At 39.2% G+C, this 19,683-nt stretch overlaps 1 protein-coding gene across 1 annotated transcript; it reads left to right on the top strand.

Annotated features, from left to right (window-relative positions):
* Positions 1–10,325: 10,325 nt before the first annotated feature.
* Positions 10,326–13,335, top strand: LOC117642970 (ATP-dependent DNA helicase PIF1-like). The gene is made up of 5 exons (XM_034381607.1): positions 10,326–10,931; positions 12,356–12,709; positions 12,796–12,962; positions 13,133–13,137; positions 13,274–13,335. Exons 1-5 carry the CDS (start codon positions 10,326–10,328, stop codon positions 13,333–13,335), a joined length of 1,194 nt encoding a protein of 397 aa, XP_034237498.1.
* The last annotated feature ends 6,348 nt before the right edge of the window (positions 13,336–19,683 follow it).

Raw genomic sequence — 19,683 nt, 5'->3', positions numbered from 1 at the left:
GCAAAAACTCGAATAAAAAGAATGTTCTAAAAATACTCCGCTGGGATTTGAACCCGGGTCCGAAGTTCTCCGATTCGCTCGAAACTGGCACCATTGGTTTTCTCTCGTCGCCCCGATTCCAAAAATACCCCTACATGCCCTCCTAGCTGGATCCCTTGCCGAGATCCTCCTCGACCCCATGTAGACCATGATGCACCTGCAGCAGCGCCCCCGGGGCTCGGATCGGATTTGCTGCCACCGGGCGGTTCTTAGGGTCACCCAAGGAGGCTGCATACCAAATTTAGTCAAGATAAGACCACGGGAAGTCCTCGGACAGACGGACGAACGAACGGACGCACAGCAGGGATCATACTATATGCCCGTCCCTCCGTCATTTTTTTACAAAAAATAAACGGGACGGGCCAAAAATCGACGATGGAGATGGAGAAGCCATTGCCTGCCGAAGGCAGGCTAGCGCCGCAGGCCAAGGTAGGTACGCCAGGCGCGGATTGGAGAAACAGGCAGCGAGACATCGCGAAGCCTGTTACGACAAGACGCGGTCTGGCGTAAACCTACCTTGTTATTGTAGCATGGTCTTGATACATTATGAATGGTAATATTTAATTATATTGATCGGTAATTGCCATGCCAGCTGGCAAAAGAGAGTTCCTGCACCCTGTCGTGGGGACAGACAGTCATTAAATGATTGCAGTGACGGGATCACAATATTCAACCTCTGTTCCGAACTGGAACCCATCCAGCCTTATGTACAGAGTGGCAGAGTCTTTAGGTATGAACAAGGTAGGTTTACGCCAGACCGCGTCTTGTCGTAACAGGCTTCGCGATGTCTCGCTGCCTGCTCCTCCAATCCACGCCGGGCGTACCTACCTTGGCCTGCGGCGCTAGCCTGCCTGCGGCAGGCAATGGCTTGTCCGTTGTCGGTTATTTTTGGCTGAGCGATAGCGAAGCCTGTTACTCCAGTGGGGTTGAAAAGTTTTGTCTGTCGGTCTGTCTGTCGGTCTGTCTGTCTGTCGGTCTGTCTGTCTGTCCGCACTACTTCCCTGAACGGCTGGGCCCGTCTCGGTGAGATTTTGCACACTTTTTGGGTATGTCCTTGGGGCACACGCGAAATTTCACCATCCTAGCTCAAGGGTTTCAGTTTTTTAGGCGAAAATCACCAAAAAAAACGGCGAAAACTAGAGATTTCTGCAAATAGACCACCCCTGTCTTGGAGAAAGGGGGGTCTGGGGGGCGGAGCCCCCCAGCCCCGACAAGTTTAAAAGTGACAAGGGTCAAGATCGTGTTATCTGTAGATAAAACGACTCTAGTTAGAATGTAGGGGGTCTGGGGGGCGGACCCCCCCAGCATTCAACAATTTAAAAAAATAACCGACAAGGACAAGCCATTGCCTGCCGCAGGCAGGCTAGCGCCGCAGGCCAAGGTAGGTACCCCAGGCGTGGATTGGGGAACAGGCAGCGAGACTTCGCGAGCCTGTTACGACAAGACGGGTCTGGCGAAAACCTCCCTTTGTAATAGCCGAAAAACACCTAAAAGACGGCGAAAAATCCAATTTTCTGCAGGCAGATGCCTTCAGTCTAAAGGAAGGGGGAGGGTCTGAGCCCCCCAGCCCCGATACGTTGAAAAGTTACAAGGGTCAAGATCATGTTATCTGTAGATGAAGCAACCCTATCGAGAACGAAGGGTGGGTCTGGGGGGCCCAGCATGCAACAAGCTAGAAGTAACCGACGACGGACAAGCCATTACCTGCCGAAGGCAGGCTTGCGCCGCAGGCCAAGGTAGGTACGCCAGGCGCGTATTGGAGGAACAGGCAGCGAGACATCGCGAAGCCTGTTACGACAAGACGCGGTCTGGCGTAAACCTACCTTGTATTACTTGTAATAGCAATTCAAGGTAGGTGTACGCCAGATCGTGGCTTGTAACGGAGGGGTGAACCACTCTGGAAATCGTGTGTACACTTCGTCCAGTAATCATTGGTAATCACACGCTAAAATTAGCTATTTTCGCCGTTTTATCGGATTTTGGGGGGTTTCTAGTGTAAATAGGCCAAAATGCTCTTAGCTGGCCAAAATTATAGAGGTTTGAAGAGTTTTTTCGTTGGTTAATACTGATAATCAGTAATCCTGTGTTCACTTCTGAGCTGTGGTTGACTCCTCGCTTGTAACAGGATTCGCACTGTAGTGCGGTTGTTAAGCGTACCAACCTTGCAAATTGTGATAGAGCTTTGCCATTTGGCACGAGTGTTTTTAGGACCAATATCTTGTTTTTCACCCGTGGGGGCATGTCTGATTCCGATGCAGAGCCCCGGAATGGGTCAAAATCGGCGTTTTAGCCGTTTTTCTGCAATTTTGTTCGGTGTAAAACTCCTGAACGCCTCCAAATTTGGGCTATGCATGAAGTGCTTATTCTGAACTCAGAGTGACCCTACGGATGCATCATGAACCCGGCGGAACCGTCAATCGTCCATATACAGGGTCAAAACAGCAATTTTATCGGAAGTTGCACCACATGCTTTTGCGTCTTGCCGTCCCACAGTTCGTGCTGTGCAATTGGGACGATCCTATTGTCGGATTTTGATTGAAATTGTTGGCCAACCGAGTGCAGGTTACTTACGAAGTGAAGAACCGCATTTAAGAGGGATGAAAACATTCACCCTGACGATTCATATGCAGATTTGAAGTTCCAAACGCCCCCTGCGTCGTAAAAGCATCGAGAGCTGGTATGTTGCTCATTACATGCCACGATCAGCGTTTGTATTCGTAATGAAGGGGTGCAGAACAGGAAGATAACATTAAGTTACGCAAGACGTCTTTTATACCGCGTGGTGCCTTCACTCTTAATGTCTTAGGAAGGAATTCCCCTTTTATACGAAGCGAACAGCGCGAGCATACTACGAAGGTGGTTTTTCTTAGAACCCTACAATGAAAATGCTAAACAGATTCGTTTAAACATTTCCACCAGAGCGCCGAGTGAAGAAGAAGAATAATCAAAGCCGCACATAGTCCTTACAAGTCGTTTGTTTGTTAATGTTATATGTTCATTAGGGTTCTTAAAATGGATAAAACTTCAACCAGGATGAGTTTTGTCACCACCCTCAAAACATTCAAATGAGACGTTTTTGGGAACTGTTTCCGGTGATTTATATTACCATAGTTCTTCACTTGGAGTTCCAGTGGAAGTGTCCATAACGAAGAAACATTAATTCGTATTGTAAGGGGACCCCTTGTCTCATGAAGTAACATAGCTTCAACTTCATCCTGAGACATTTATAGTGTTTGGAATAGACCCTTTGAAACAACTTTTGTTATTAAGTGAATAAGATATCTAGACCCCGAATTCATCAGCCGAAATTTTGTAACAGGCGTTTGGTCGCCCAAGTTTGGGTAACGCCGTCGGCGACGCCGTGAGGTTCCCGATGACGTCCTTCCGGGGACACCACGATGACCGGAGGCCTCTACGCCCCATTGGGTCATCGGGGACCTCACTGCGTCGCCGACGACGTTACCCAAATTTGGGCGACGATTTTATGACTGCACTGTTAAAAAAAACCATCTTAATTTTAAGAAACTTTTTTTAGTAAAAAGTAATAATAGTGAAATTGAGCAGCTTCGAGAGCCCATAGCGTCCAAACCCGACGTCGTAGAGCCTCGCGCGACCCGGCATTCGAAAGAGCGCACTTTTTTCTTTCGGAAACAACACTTTGGTAGATTTTTTGCCTAGCACGTTCCGGGACCCCAAAAAGCCCCAAACCCTCAAAAACAGCCATTTTTAGGGTTTATGACCTCTACCAAAAAGCCAATCGGTGCCGAATCCGGCCCAATTTGTGTTTCGGCAATTCGTATTCACTAGAGGAACCAAAAAAACCAGGAGGGTGCCAGATCTGAAGAGGTCCCCGGCCAAGTGTTTTTTTTTTTTTTCTGGAGCTGCTCTCTGCATATTTTACGTCGAAAAAGGCCCAAATTTGGTGGGAATTTGGTCGGAATCTGTCGAAAACTTGATCGGACGTTCAAATAATGGTGATTTTCGGCATCAGCGACCCAAAACACATCGGAGATGATATAAATCTTGACACGGAGAGTCCACTCCAAAACTCACCCTTTAAGGCCCAAAAAGCAGGAAAACAAATGTAAAAAAAACTCAACTGTGAAGCCCCATTTGACCCTCTAGATATGTATTGTTGCACCAACTTTGATGGCCCATCTTAATCTAGTCTAACAACGAACGATTTCCCAAAGTTTGGTCGAAATCGGAGTGTATGACCTAAAAACGTTCCCTTGTTAAATTTAGGGGCCACCAAGAGGCCAAGGGGCTAGAGAGTTCATACTTGCAAAGAAACTGAGAGCAATCTGAAGGAATATCGGAATCAAAGTCAATAATTCTTCTTGCAGTAGCACCAACTAGGCTCTCTTTCTCTCCATTGTCCCCAGGTTCAGAATCAGTTTCTGATTCTCCTTTGTTTGTGTTTTTAAATGCTGATTCTGGTTCCTTCTCACTTTCCTCCTCTGTCAATCCATTTACATCAATAGATGCATGGGAATGTAGCTAATTGGTCGAGCCAATAAGCTTTAAAAAACAGACATGAAATGATAGGCTCGGCCACCCTCACACCCCCAGCTCCCTTGCCCGTAGGAGATGTGAATTTACAGTTCGACACCATTCCGAAGTTAAGGAAAACTAATGTAATTTTTGATAAGAATGATTATTTACGTTATTACAACTTGGTTTTATCTTTTTCGATTGTATTTGGTGCATAGAACATGCAATTTGGGTAGTACGTATCTTTATATTATGGAAAGTAGTAAGTTGGTTTTTAGTTTTGAAAGGGTGGCCACCATGATGATACAGGACGGGGTGGCCAACTTCTTTATATCATTGATTGAAGTAAAAAGTGTTGTTTCAACAAGATAAAGGTCATTTATTTTATTATTATTATTACTTAATAGGAATGTTATTTGTCGGTGTCCAATTTAACTTCTTTATTTAAGCCCGTGAATTATTTGATTTTCGTGACGATGTTCAGTATCGGCCGTTGAGTTGGCTAGCATTCTCCGTTCCGTTTTCTTCTTACGGCACGGCAATGTTTTGAATTGTGTTGTTGGTTAGATGTCGTGTCACATTGGTTAGAATAGTGGTGATCACGATGAGGATGAAGAATGTAGAATTACAATAATAATTATAATAATTATTATATATAATAAGAATGGCTCTTAAGAATGGAAATGTTTGCTATGGATGTTTCTGATAATGTGCAGGGTTTGTTTGGAAAGGACCACAATGAGTATGCAACTGCTATTGTAAATGTTTGTGTATCTGCAAAAACTCATACAATTAGTCATTTCGAGAAGGTAATATGGAAATGTGATGTTAAGATGTTATGGAACTGTGTTGTTGTAAACTTGACTGAGTTGTGTAGGAAATATCAGGAGGGCAGTATTCGTCTGTTGTTTGTATCAACGTGAAGAATGGCAGTGTTAAGTTCACAGCGGCATCATCAATTTCGAAGGATTGTCAGATTAGAAAGGGTTTGTGTTTTATTAACATATTATCAAATTTGGTGTGTCAATCTTGTTTCTTTATTTATTGTATTATTTTGTCTGTTTATAGGCATTGCTGGAGTTAAATTTTGTGAGAGTTCAAGTGCAAGCACTGCATCTGCTACAGCTACAGCTGATGTAGAAGTTGATTTGACGAATGGTAGTAAATTGGTTGAAGCTAAAAATGTTATTAAGAATGGTGGTAGGAGATGTTCTGCATTAAATTGTCATGCTTCTAAATGTACATTGCATACATTTCCTGCTATAATTGTCAAAGGGAAAATACATGAGCAAAATTTGCAGAGGTAAAGCTCCTGGTTTATTTGTTCTTTTACTTACAATTGCCATGGAATGAAAGATTATTGTGTTTGGGGTGGTGTGTGTATTGTTGTTTGGAATGGCATAACCTATATTGGCTTTTCAGATGCAAAGAATGGATAAGGAGATCTGGAAATAAAGAATTGTTACTTATTTCATCATCAAAATTAAATGGCAAGAGGTATTTATGTTCTACCCATTTTGAGACTAGCCAATATTATCGTCCAGATAGAAAATGCTTATTACGTTCTGCCTTGCCTTCATTATTTGAAGAAAGACCTTTACCTGATGACATTATGGAGAAATTTCCTGTTTTGGAAGCACATGATCCATGTAAGTTCTTGTGTTGAATCTTTGTCTGTTCTTATAGGTTTGGATACTTTGATGAAGTGTTTGTTCTAATGTTGCAGTGGTTAATGAAGGAGTTGCGAGTGCAGTTGTTGAAATGGACATTATTTCTGAAACTGCAAATGATGTAGTTGTTGAAATGCAACCTAGCAATGAAACGGCAAATGACTTAGTTGTTGGTAATGTGTTAAATAGTAGTGTTACTGGGACTGGTACTGGAATTATTTGTTTGGGATTAAACGAAGAAAATGGTTTAGTATCCAGAAGTAGAACAATTTTAAGCAATGAAGATAACAATGCTAGTGTTGGTGAAGATAATGATGTTTTTACCAATGGAAATGATATAATCATGCAACCATGCAACAATGATAACTACAACGTTAATATTGTTGATGAATCTGAAATTAATGAATCAAGCATAAGCATAAACAATAATGTTATGAATGAGCCTAAAAAAAGGCGAACAACTTGCTGCTTCAAAGGGTGTTTGAATACAAGCAAAGATTATTCAATGTTTCATTTTCCTAACATAATTACTTCCTCATATGGTCAGCGTAGAGCAAATGATGCTAATTTGAGGAGGTAAGTGTTGCTGAACTTAAATTATTTGCAATTTGTTTTTGAAGCTGAGTCTTATTAGCTTGTTTTTACGTGTTGTTCCTCTAGGTTTCTCAAATGGTTGAAAGCATCTGGCAATGTTGTATTAACATTGTTAGATCCAATATCTGTTTACAAAAAGTATTTTGTATGCGCATCACATTTTGAAGATAATTGTTTCATTAATGCAAGGAAATTAAAGCACAATGCTGAACCATCATTGAATTTTCAACCTTTTATGTTACCAAACATCATTGATGATTATGAAAAGAATTTAAATGTTTGGAAAGGTATTGAGCATAGTATGTTGTTTTTTTTTTTTAAATTTGAAATGCATAAGTCATGTTTATGATCCTTTGTCTGTTTGTTCTTTAGATAACATTGAAGCTGAGATTGACTTTTCTTCTGATGCTTCTATTGCTTTAGCTTTTGATGAAAGTATAAAGGGCATGCATTGGAAGTTTTGTCCAAAATGTTTGGAGAAGCACTTAAGCACACGGGAAGAGTCTGTCCTTTGCCAACATTATTCTCACTGTTGGGAATATAGCGCAGAAAATAATATGGATCCATTGAATGTGCCAGAAGAATTGCAAAACCTAACTTACATAGAAGAGCAGTTGATAGCAAGGGTGCACCCTGTTATATCTGTATTTAAATTGAAAGGATTACAATATGGATATCGAGGCAATATTATCAACTTCTCACAAAATGTGAATGAAGTGGCAAGAAAACTTCCTCTTCGTGTTGAGGATTTGAATTGTGTCATGTCTGTTACTTATAAAAATGTCAATGGCAAACATCATGATTTTTATGTTCGCAGTGGTAAGATTAGGAAAGCACTTATTTGGCTGAAACAGAATAATGAATTTTACCACGATATAGAAATTTCAGAAGAAAATCTTGCAGCTTTACCAGAAGATGGGGATGTCTTAAATAAGATTCCATCTGTACAGATTGAAAGCAATATTGCTGATGTAAATGTAGAAGAAGGTGAATGTAATGATGATACTGAAAATGTAGACAATATTCAGAGGTCATGTGTGCCTGAAGTGCAAGTACCTCATCAAGATAAACAAATTGAAAATAAAATGGAATGGCCATCATTAGGTCACAAAATAGACGAGTTTTGTACACGAGGATATATGGTTTGTGCTTTTCCTACTTTGTATCCTTATGGGAAAGCAGATTTTTTAGATAATAGAAAGTTGGATGTTAAAGCGAATGCTTATTTTCGACATATGTTGTCATATCATGACAGGAGATTTGTTAAGCATCCAACATATCGTTTTTTTGCCTTTAACTCATGGTTACGCTGGACTGGGTTAAATGATGGTAATATATTTGTAAGGAATAATGAAGAATTTAAGGACATGACAATTCCAAAGTTAAAAGACATGTTGAAAGAGAACCCAAACCTTATTAAGAAGATAATGTTTCAAGCTTCGAATTTAAAAGGCACTAATGCATACTGGCATTCGAAAGGTGGTGAACTTAAAGACCTTGTTGGACAAATTGGCCTTCCTACAATATTTCTTACACTGAGTTGTGCTGATGGTCATTGGGAGGAGCTTTACAAGTTACTTGCTAATACAGAAGACATATCAAATCTGACTGAAAGGGACAGAAGAATACTATTGCAAGAAAATCCTGACATTGTTGATACCTTTTTTGACATGCGTGTACAATCTTTCATATCAAATGTAAGTAATTTGTAACATTATAATCTTAGTTTATTTTTTGTTTGTTGACTAATATGACATTTTTATAGGTGTTACAGAAAAAATATAAAATTAAAGATTATTGGTATAGAGTTGAATACCAGCACAGGTAAGATTTTTATTTTCAAGATAATGTTCTATAAAATTTTATTATTGTAAAATTCATGTTTCTAAGCTTTATATGGTGTTGTTTTTTTTTTGTCTTTTTAATGTATTGTTTGTAATTGTAGGGGATCACCACATATACATGGTGTGTTTTGGTTCGAGGGGGCTCCAGATGTAAGACAATTAGCAACTGCAAGTGAAGAGGAAAAAATGAAAGTGATTGATTATTTCTCAGAATTAGTAACAGCTGTTAATCCCAACATTAATGTTGATCAACCAGACATTCACCCTTGTAGAATCTCATATCAAAATGTGCAAAATGTACAAGAAGATTTAGCTCAATTGTTATTGAAGGTGCAAAGACATTCTAAGTGCTCTGAAGAATATTGCATAAGAGTTAACAAGAAAACTAAAATTAAGCAATGCCGCTTTAAATTTCCTCACACTATGCAGGGAATGGCAACATTAGAGACAGGAGATAATGGTGAAATAGAATATAAACCAATGAGAAATGATCCATTACTTAATAAATATAATGCTTTTATTATGCAATTATGGCGAGCGAACATTGATATTGCTCCTGTGATATCTGAAAAAGCCCTGTTGGCATATCTTGCTAAGTACATTTCAAAATGTGAAGTTACATCACAAGCTTTGAATGAAATTGTTGATAATATCTTTGCTGAATTGGATGAAGAGTTGCCTGCTAAAAAATTTATTCAAAAATTGTATATGAAATCCTGTGCTCAGCGAGATGTTTCTGCGCAGGAAGTATGTCACATTATGTTGGGTCATAAATTATGTTCTGCTGGGGGAAGGCAATTTGTGATTGTCAATACAAGTGATAAGAAATGGAAGAGATTACATGAAAGTGATATTGAAGGGGAAGTGGGGAAAGGTAAAAGCTTTCTTGATAAATACAGAGAAAGACCTGATAATTTAGAAGATCTTTCTCTTTGGAATGCTGCAAAATATTACAATTTACCAAAATGGGGTAAAATTAAGTTTGGAAAAGAACATATTGTGAGAGTTTTTCCAAGGTTGTCGAAATGTGATGCTGGTGATAATGAACCATATTATAGACAACAAGTGTTGCTACATTTGCCTTGGAGATATGAAGAGGATATAAAACAAGATGGTGAAGAATGGAAGGATGTTTATGAGCGATGTAATGTTCATGAGAATGTTAAGACCATGTATCTAATAGGCAATGAACATGAGGAGGATGAATTTGAATCGCCAGAAAGTGAATCTGAAAGTGAAGATGAAGAAGAATTTATGTTTTTATCAAGATTAGTACCTAATAGTGAGCAAAGGTGCAATGTTGATCTTGGAGGAAGGGAAGTTGATATGAAATATGATTGGACACAGTCTTTTCAAAAATATGCTCAGTATGGCACAGTTCAAGATTTACAGTCTTTTATTGATAAGCATAAACTGAATGAAAACAATGTGGAAAGTGCCAATTGTGATATACCTGATGTTCAATTCAGTTCTGATCAACAGAAAATAATAGATATTGTCAATGAACAAATCAAAGTGTTGGTGAAGGATCGAGCAGTTGTGTAAAGAGAATTATTATTCAAGGGAAAGCAGGTATAAATGTAGAAAGCAATGTAATGTGAGGTATGGTTTTCTGAATACTAATTGGCAATTTGGTTCTGTTTCAGGTACTGGAAAAAGTTTTCTTATTAAGTATATAACCTTGATGTTAAAGAAGAGATTAGGCCCTGATTCTTATTTAATAGGTGCCCCTACTGGTGTTGCAGCTGTTTTAATTAATGGTAAAACACTACATTCATTATTTAAATTGCCAAGGAATAGTTCAGATTTCAAAGAACTTAAAGGAGAAGCAGCCAGAGAGTTAGCAAACATGTTTGAAACTGTTAAATATCTGATTTTGGATGAATGGTCAATGTGTGGTTGTGCTACTTTATCTATGATTGATGAACGGTGTAAGCAAGCTACAGGAAATTATGAAGAAGATTTTGGTGGCTTGTATGTAATGTTATTGGGTGATGGAAAACAACTTCCACCTGTAAATGATGCATCATTATATTCGAAAATTCAAAATAATGACAGAGCTAGGAAAGGAAAACTTCTTATCAACAACTTTAAAGGAAGATTTACTTTATCAACTTCTCATCGCCAACAAGGAGACCATGAATTTTTGAAAATATTAGACAATGTTGGAGATGCTAATGTTTCTGATGAAGATTTCAAAACCTTAGCTAGTCGGTTTGATTACAAGATATCATCTGAAGAAAAACAAAGTTTTGAAGATGCTATAAGGCTGTTTTCCAAAAAGGCAGATGTGAGAGAATTTAACAAAAATAATGTGGCTGTGTTAACACTAGAAGCGCCGGGTTTTCGGATTACCGTAAAGCGCCGAGCGGGCCAATTTGACCCAAGGGCATTATCGTCGTACATGTCAACTCAAGAACCGTCATTTCGACTCAAAGGGAACCTTAAACGGATTTGTAGGCCCTTAGCAAGTCAAAGGATAAAATTTGGTGCACAGGGGTCACAGGGGGCGAGGTAGGCAACCCGCAAACCATGATTTGCTGTTCTCGGTGTTTTCTGCTGTGCCTCGTTGCCGAAACGTTTTTGATGATAATAGACGGCATAATTGTAGTCGCCTTGTGATAGAGATAGTGATTTTTAATCAAATTACTGCACCGTAGACCATTAAGACCGGGCCAAACCTTCAAAGCATAGTCGCAAGGCATGCCCAGAAACCAGGATTCATAGCAACGGAGAGCTCATAGTAAGGAGGATTGAGTGCACGATTGAGTGTGTGCTAAAAGGCTGGAATGTAAGCGACATGAGTAAACACCCTCGGGTACTCAATAAACTCGCTACGACCAGCAAATCGCGTAGTGGATACTAATTTGCGTCCGTTCGTCAACTAGCGTTCAGTGATCTGTCCCAACCAGTTTTGCTCCTGCTGTATCCCTGAGATGGCTTTCCGTGTCGTCCATCGTCCTGACCGGCTTGTTCAGACATCTAGGGAATGAATAGTTGCCGAACTAGTTAAAATGTACGGAGGCAAGTGAACGACATTGAAACACTACACGCGAGAGCAACAAAGTGGACCTCGGCATTTTATTTATCTCTTTACGAGTGAGTAAGTGATGGAGTCCTTTGTCCCAAGGATTCGGGCTGAGCGTGCTATAAGTGCCACTGAAGGTAGACTAGCGGCTCAGTGTTCGAGAGACACCCAAGGGCGTTAAGAAGTCAATCGGGTTACCCAAAATACCTAAGACATTGGCAGTTTACGTCAAAGGAAGCTGCACGATGTCTCCAGCCAGAAAATGTATTGCGGGTTGCCTACTTCGTTATAAACGCGGACTTAACGCATTCCTAATATGACGTAAGTTACCTTTAGTGGTGAAGAGTCAGTTCATAGCTCGTTACGTTGTGTAGAAACGCGAAAATGTGGTCAAAATGCCGTGTGGGTCATTTTGGCCCGCTTGGCGCTTTAAGGTGAAAGCCAATTTATCTCGGTCAAATATGGTCCGAGAACGTCCAGATTTCGAATTTAGACGCATTTCGTCATTCTAGGAAAAGTCAGAAATTAGGGGGCTGCCATTTTCATTTTAAAAAGTCGAAATTTCAGTTCAAAACTCAAAATGGGTCAAATTGGCCCGTTCGGCGCTTCTAGTGTTAAAAGATGAAACAGGTGCACCATGTCCAGTCTTAAAAATATCTGCTAAACACAATTGCTCTGCTGCAAAGAGAGCAACTTCAGACAAAGCTGAGGGTTTAGAAAGGTACCTTTATTTGGCAAAGAATTGTAAAATTATGTTACGTTCTAACCTATGGCTTGAAAAAGGATTGGTAAATGGGGCAATGGGAAGAATTCATGATGTAATTTTTGATCCTGCTTGCCCTGACATGCCAGCAGTTTTACTATGTGAATTTGAAAATTACACAGGACCCTCATTGATTCCAAATTTGAAGGTAGTTCCAATTAAACCTGTTTTAAAATCATGGTCAGACAAAGGACAGAACTGCACTAGGTTTCAATTTCCTGTGTGTTTAGCTTATGCAGTGTCAATTCACAAGTCCCAAGGAATGACATTAGATAAGGTATAAATTGTTTATTAGTGATTAAGTAATGAAAATATGTGTTTAAGTTGAAAGTTTATTTTATTTCAGTTTTTGTTTTGTTGCAGGCAGTTGTTAATATTGGACCAAGTGAATTTGCCTTTGGGTTATCATATGTGGCCTTTTCTCGTGTCAGAAAATTAAGTGACATGATGATTTATCCATTTTTATCTCAGCGATTAAAAAGTTTAAGTTTGATTCCTGCTCTTCAACATAGAAATGATTTTATGAATCTGTTTGTTTGAAGTTATTACGTTTTATAATATTAAAACTGTAAAAGATATTAATAAAATGACAGGTACTGTCTTGTATTTGATTTTTGGTTAGAATTATGTGATAGATTAAGTTATGTTTATAGTTGGTGATAGTTAAGTATTTTTTAATGCTGAATTGTTGCATTTTCAGAAAAGGTAACTGGTGAAATTAGTGCAGTTGTATGTTATTGAAGTGTACAAGGAAGCTTGAACAAATTTGGTAAGTGAAGGCAAAAATAAATTTACAGTTTTTTTTTCAATTTTTATTAATTTTCATTTTTTGTTTCAAAAGACAGTTCTACTGGTCCAGGGTCTCTAAATACCTTCTTCAAGATACAACTTATGATTCAATAAATTCAGTTGTTAATTACACGTTTATGTTTTTGTTTAATTGTTAAACAGTTTGCCTTTGTCCCAAACATATATTCTAATACATTAATATCACAATGTATTTCACAATTTAAATATAGAAACAAATTGAAGAACATAATGTTATGCACAAAAAATTTTGACTCATTAATATGTTAGGCTAACAAAAAAAAACGGTCTTTGCTAAGATTGTCTGACACTTAGATCGTTATGACTCAAAGATGGGAAAAGCTTATTTTCAAGTTATCTAGAGGTTACCTTTGACTGAACATAGTCCTTCTTTCCATCCTTCCCCACCTATCACCACCTATCACCACCAATGACAATTTCTTTACTTATTCAAACATATAAGGTCTTCAAACTTCCGTGTATGCTTTTAGTCATACAATAACATCACAATAATTGGCATGCTAGGAGCAATTTTCTATTTGGTTCTGCAAGGAAAAAAGCCATAAAAAGCAAATGATAGTAAAAATCAGCATAAAATTGTTGTTTACCTAAGGAGAACAGAATTGTCACGAAAAGATCATTGTCAAAGTGATTGATTCTTAGCATGATTTGAGCACATGTGACTTGAAATATGCTCACGTTAAATTTTTGTCACAATTCTGCTCTCCTTGGGACTCCTTTGGAACTTACTTACAAAACGCATGAGGATATCAATGTATATCTTCTTCTTAATTTTGCCGTAGAGGCAGAAATATTTGAATTGGAGTGATGAATTGAGATATTGAACATGATAGTCACTTAACTTATATGATGGAGGGAAAAACACATAATACATTTTAGTATTCAAAGTAAAGTATACCTTGATGTTATTATTTTCCTTGTCAATAAAATATATTCTATATTTCTGTCCTCTTGTTAGGTGTCGTAATGCCATGGGCATCGGTAAATACAAGTTGTTATCGTCCATATTGTGATCAATTATCAATTATTTTCCTACAGTCAAAAAGAGGAGAAATCAAAATATTTATTAGTGATTGGAAGTTTACAACAACTGATTTTGACAGGATTTTCATCAACTTACGAACCTTAGCTGAGGCAAGAACACTTGGCTGACGGCTAGAAAGTGTTTTGGTTCCTGTCAAAGTCAGCTGTTGTTAGCTGGCTTGAGTGACTTAGGCTGTGGCCAGAGTTTGATGAATGTGGAAGAAAGACGAGCTTTTTTTTTTAAAAAAAAAAATAAAGAAATGTAAAGAAATTAACTAAAAAATGTTATATAAATGAAAATAAAAAGCCGTGTTCATGCTTTTTTTTAGAAATATATGTAATTTGATTAGATGGTGGAGGTGGAAGAAATATTTGTGTTTGACCAGCATTGACCCGCACGAACATCAACAAGAAATTTCGCGCCTTTTCTTGCATAAAAAGAAGGGGCGAAATACAGCCGGTTCTATTTTATTGCATTTCAGCTTCCACGTTCACGTCAGAGTTACATCGTTCGTGTGTAAAGTAAGTGTAGCTGTACTGTTAGTTTCTTTCATTAGTTGATAAGGTTAGGGAACTTTGACGAAAGGAATTTATCTGACGAAAGGTAGGGGATCTGACGTGTCTTTGGGGTTAAATTGTCGCGTTATGTTATTTTTTAATAATTACGTTTGTACGTATCGTCTAGGGTAGGGCAGGGTAATCTGAATTCATTTGAAGTTTCTGTGGGTAGAACATGCTGGTTGATTGCAGGCTTAAATTCAATCTTAATAATCTAAGTTTTCAAGAGTTGTATAAGTGTGCTGAGTGTGGGTTTGACAGTAGCATGCCTGGGCGAATTGATGTGACTAGAATGCACGTTTCCACGTGTTGTATAGGTTAGCCGATTGCAGGTTTGACAGTAGCATATTATTGTCGAAACGGGGACGAATTTATATGAGAGTAGGTTGCACGTTTCCACGTGTCATGGAGGTTAGCTTTTGTGGGTTGACTGTAAGATATTAGGGAAAGCTGGTCCAATTGACTTGTGATTGAGTTAGTTTACGTGTTTGCCAAAGACTTCCACGAAGCAGCAGAAGGGGTTAAGACGAGTTAATTCAGTGACCTCTTATCAGTCAATCGAGTAAACATGAGCGAAAATTTGGTCCAAAAATAAGTGTGGTGAGACAAGTCTCATCCTCTTGCATCTATTTTTAGATGACATTTCTTACCTGTTGTCGGTCCTGCAAGGTTTACGCCTTGCAAAAGTGCATGGATTCAACTCGACTTATCCCCTTTTGCTGTCTAGACTTTGCATGATTTTTAGGATGTGTTATTTGTTTTTAACAGTTTAATTTTCTTTTCTTTTCAGATGAGTGATACTGAATTAGAATGCCTGGGAGAGGCAGAGTTGAAAGTTTCGTTTGGAGACTTTAAGCCTTTAGTGAAATACTCTTTAAAGAGTTTAACTAAAACTTCAAATACTTTTAATGGCAAAGTCATTGATGGTATGAAAGCTGTTGTCATTGATGATGATGATATTGAGTTTACAACGTATTTGCCAAAATCATTTAGTAATTTGTCCGATGCAATGGTTCAGAGGATTAATACAGCTGTAGAATTGAAGAAGCCATATTTTGTTGTGTTATATGGCAAAGTGAAGCTGGCCAATATGGCAAAGATTCATAAACATGGTGAAGGTAAGGTGTTTTCATTTAATGTAAATTATATTTAAATGTTGCTTCTTATTTAATCTAATGTTGTGGTTTTATTGTTGCAGAAATTGATATGGCTTATTACAGGAAAGTACAGAAGCTTGGTGAAATGTCTAATGGTACAACTTCAAGTGCTTCGAGTGGAAAACGAACCTTGAGTTCTGATGACGGACCCGATCCTAAAGTTAAGAAAGAATAGGTGAGTGTATAAGGTGCAAATAAAAACAGTTTTACTTTTTTTTTTATTTATTCAAATCTTGTTTGTTACAGTTGGGCTGGAAGCATGGTGCTGATGATCAATTAATATTTTGTAAGGGTTGTTTGGTTATAAGGGTTGTTTGGTTAATAAAAATTTATTATTGTTGAAATGTGTTGAAAATATGCTCTTATACACAATATTCCCTTATCAGTGCATTTAGAATTTTGTTCAAGTGAAGAATAAATCAATGTTCCATGGCATAGTACACTTCCCTGACAATGTATGAATACAATGTTAATTAAGTTGAATAACACAATTAAACATTACTTTAAATTAAATTGAATAAGTGTGACCTACACAAAATTGAATATTGCTTATTATGATAGTATAATCACTGAAGTACCTTTCTATTGTCTTTAAAGATTGGGATGTCTATTTGAACAGAACGGGAAGCGGAAGCTCGGCCTAGGAGTCCTTGACTCTTACTAGTTAACACTACTGTCCGAAGTTACCCCCGGTCATGGGGTAACTTGGGACACTCTTTCGAGACCGCTGGGAAACGATATAATCGAGGCAAATGAACCAGACAAGCATGAAATGATCAGGGCCGTAGCCGTCTCCTCCCGCCAGGGGGGGGGCAAATGTTTGTCTGCATTGAGGGTTGCCTACCTATCAGGGGGTCCCGCAGGTGCTTTTTCAATTTTTAACACACGATTGAATGTATTAAAAGGGTGGTAAATGCAAATTGTTTGCGAGCGAAGCGAGCTTAGAAAATTTGTGGTTCTAACGTGTGCGAGCGAAGGGAGCTGAGAAAATTTGCGGTGCTTAGGGCTTTATAGGTTGGAAAACGTAGTTTGTTTGCAATTTAAGCGAGCTCAGAAAATTTGCGATTCTAAGGGTTACTTGGTGGTAACGTGTGCGAGCGAAGCGAGCTGAGAAAATTTGCGGTTTTTAGGACTTTTTAGAGAGGTAAACGCGTAATTTTTTTGCGAGCAAACAGAGCTCGCGCGGAAAGAGAGAAAATTTGCGGTTCTTACGACTTACTAGGATGGTCAGTGTTTGTCTGCGAGCTGAGAAAATTTGCGGTTCTTAGGGATAGTTAGGTTGGCAAATGTAAATTGTTTGCGAGCGAAGCGAGCTGAGAAAATTTGCAGTTCTTTGGGTTATTTACACTTTTTTAAAAGGTATTCTCGTGCATTTCTGTGTCTACATTGCTTGCACCTGGCCACCACTTCCAGATTTCTTGCCCCCCCTTGCCCCCCCTGGCCAAAAGTTGGGGGGGGCATTGCCCCCCCCTGCCCCCCCCCCCCCCCCCCCCCCCCCCCCGGCAGCTACGGCCCTGGAAAAGATGAGGAAAGGGTCAAACTTTAATATAGTGAGGATCCATTGGTCTGGGTTGAGAATCTTGCCTCTGGCGTTCAAAAAACGTGAAAAAGTATCCCTAGTTACCCCACCGTCCAGGCAGGGACAACAGCTTCAAAACGTCAAAAAATAAACAAAGAGAACACCCAAAATCGATAAAAGTGGCATGTTGAGACCTTTGTGGGGTCAGGAACGGTCCCGATGGAGCTCTCGTGCGTCTTATCCCCACCGACTTCGGAAAGACGAAAGGAACCATCGTACAGATATCGGGTCGTCAAGCGTTTCAATTGGAGGCTTGACTGCAAAGAACGTTAATAAAACAGTAAAATGTAACAAAGAAAGGCCTATTCTGACCTCCTGCATCGGTTCCCGACATGCCCCCACGACTAAAATCAAAGATATTGGTCCTAAAAACACTCGTGCCAAACCGCATAGCTCTATCACAATTTGCAAGGTTGCTGCGAAACAAGGCGCTTATCAACCGTACTACTGCTGCGCTGTTTCCTACAATCCACGCCGGGCGTTAACTACTATGGCCTGCGGCGCTGACTTGTCTCCGGAAGGCTCCTTTGCCAGTCATCGGCACTCAAATGGACGTGATCGTGAGTCGACGACACAGCGTAAAGCATTCAATCGTAGTTGTATGCTTGGATCAAACCCACAACTACGCGTCACTTTTACCAGTGATTCGGCTTTCAGCACTGAGATTCCAAACGCTATGAGTAAGGGAGTATAGGGCGATTTGTAACAGATTTCGGAATTCTCTATACAAAATTAAGAACATTCTGCATATCGGTGTCAAACTTGTGCCAGTTGAGCAGTCTGGCCCTTCATCTAGACTGTGCAGCTCTTTTGGATCAATCTGGAGTCCGTAATCTTTGAAATCTAAGAAGTTTTCCAAACCCTTGCATGCTGTTACGAATCGCCCCAGCAGGGGGTGATTTGTAAGGGCTTTTCATAACATCATACACATTAAAAGAAACATCGTCGGGAATGTTATCTCCTCCACCAGTTGTTCTTCGGGTGTCCTGCAGACGTCTAAAAATCTACATTGCTAGCTGCCGTTGACCGCCTCAGCATTAACTGACCGGCTATGTCAACCCTAACCTCATTTTTTTCAATTTTGGAGGAAATAATAGAATAACTCGCTTTAAAATGCATTATGAGCTGTGTAAAATGTATTGGAATTCGGCAGCAAATGATTCGAGAAATAATTCAAGCATTTAACAGCAAAAACTACTTAAATTCTTGTTTTTATACGGGTCTGTTACGAATCACCCCAAATGCCTGTTACACAAGAAATCCGTCCCTAACTATCACTGGACAAAGTAAAAGCAACTTATGCCACGTGTTTACCTTGTAAAGGGGTCACGCTTCAAGGCCCCAACGGTACTTCGATGGTGATTCATACCTGGGGAGCCTCAGACAGAAACTTCCTAGAACTCAAAAGATTTACCTGTTTGTCGAAATTTCGGTGTATCCTATATTTCAGACGCCCTCCAAAACTATACCTGAGCACCGATCACATCCGCTTCGATTGTTCAAAGACCCTGTACTTAAAGCGAAAGAGGGGCCATACTCAGATTTTCCTCTGCTCCCTCCACTTAAATTAATAAACACATTTGTTACGAATCGCCCCTGTTACAAATCACCCCATACTCCCTTACTACTTGCCGTTTAGCGACCTCAAAGTAGAGCAATTTCGCGAGAAAATGATACATTTGACGGGGGTTGCGTAAGAAAGGCTACTCCTATCGCTGTTGCAGAGCAAAATAACATGTACTGGTCACAAAAACTACATTTATTTCAATGCCAATCCTACATTTTCATCTAGAGCTACGCAATTTGGGGCAAAACTTTCCAAGTTGAGATTTATGTATTTCCCTGTAGTTTTCAGTGCGCTGACCTCAATATTGACATCTTAATTGTCCCCTAACCCAAAATTGAACCGATTTTTGGTTGAAGTTTTTGAAATATTGTACAGTGATTCTTGCAGTTTTTTGAGTGCTGATAACGAAAATAACTCATTTTAACACCAGACTTATATTTTCATCCCATATTAAGTCATTTTGGACCAAAAGTTTTAAGTCAAGTTTTATATTGTTTCCTGCAGTTTTTTGTGTGCTGAACTCAAAATGACTTCCAAAA

Source organism: Thrips palmi, unplaced genomic scaffold (assembly GCF_012932325.1).
Source record: "Thrips palmi isolate BJ-2018 unplaced genomic scaffold, TpBJ-2018v1 HiC_scaffold_16, whole genome shotgun sequence".
In the NCBI taxonomy this organism is placed as follows: Eukaryota; Metazoa; Arthropoda; class Insecta; order Thysanoptera; family Thripidae; genus Thrips; species Thrips palmi.
The sequence above is the reverse complement of the archived record's forward strand: the minus strand, read 5'-3'. Positions and strand labels throughout refer to the sequence as shown.

What these genes read in the sequence shown, in the direction of transcription:
- LOC117642970 (XM_034381607.1), top strand. Translation starts at nt 10,326, where the DNA reads ATGTTAAAGAAGAGATTAGGCCCTGATTCTTATTTAATAGGTGCCCCT. An exon ending in TGTTTTCCAAAAAGGCAGAT is followed by an intron (nt 10,932 to 12,355) that starts GTGAGAGAATTT and finishes TCTGCTGCAAAG; the next exon opens with AGAGCAACTTCAGACAAAGC. An exon ending in AAGGAATGACATTAGATAAG is followed by an intron (nt 12,710 to 12,795) that starts GTATAAATTGTT and finishes GTTTTGTTGCAG; the next exon opens with GCAGTTGTTAATATTGGACC.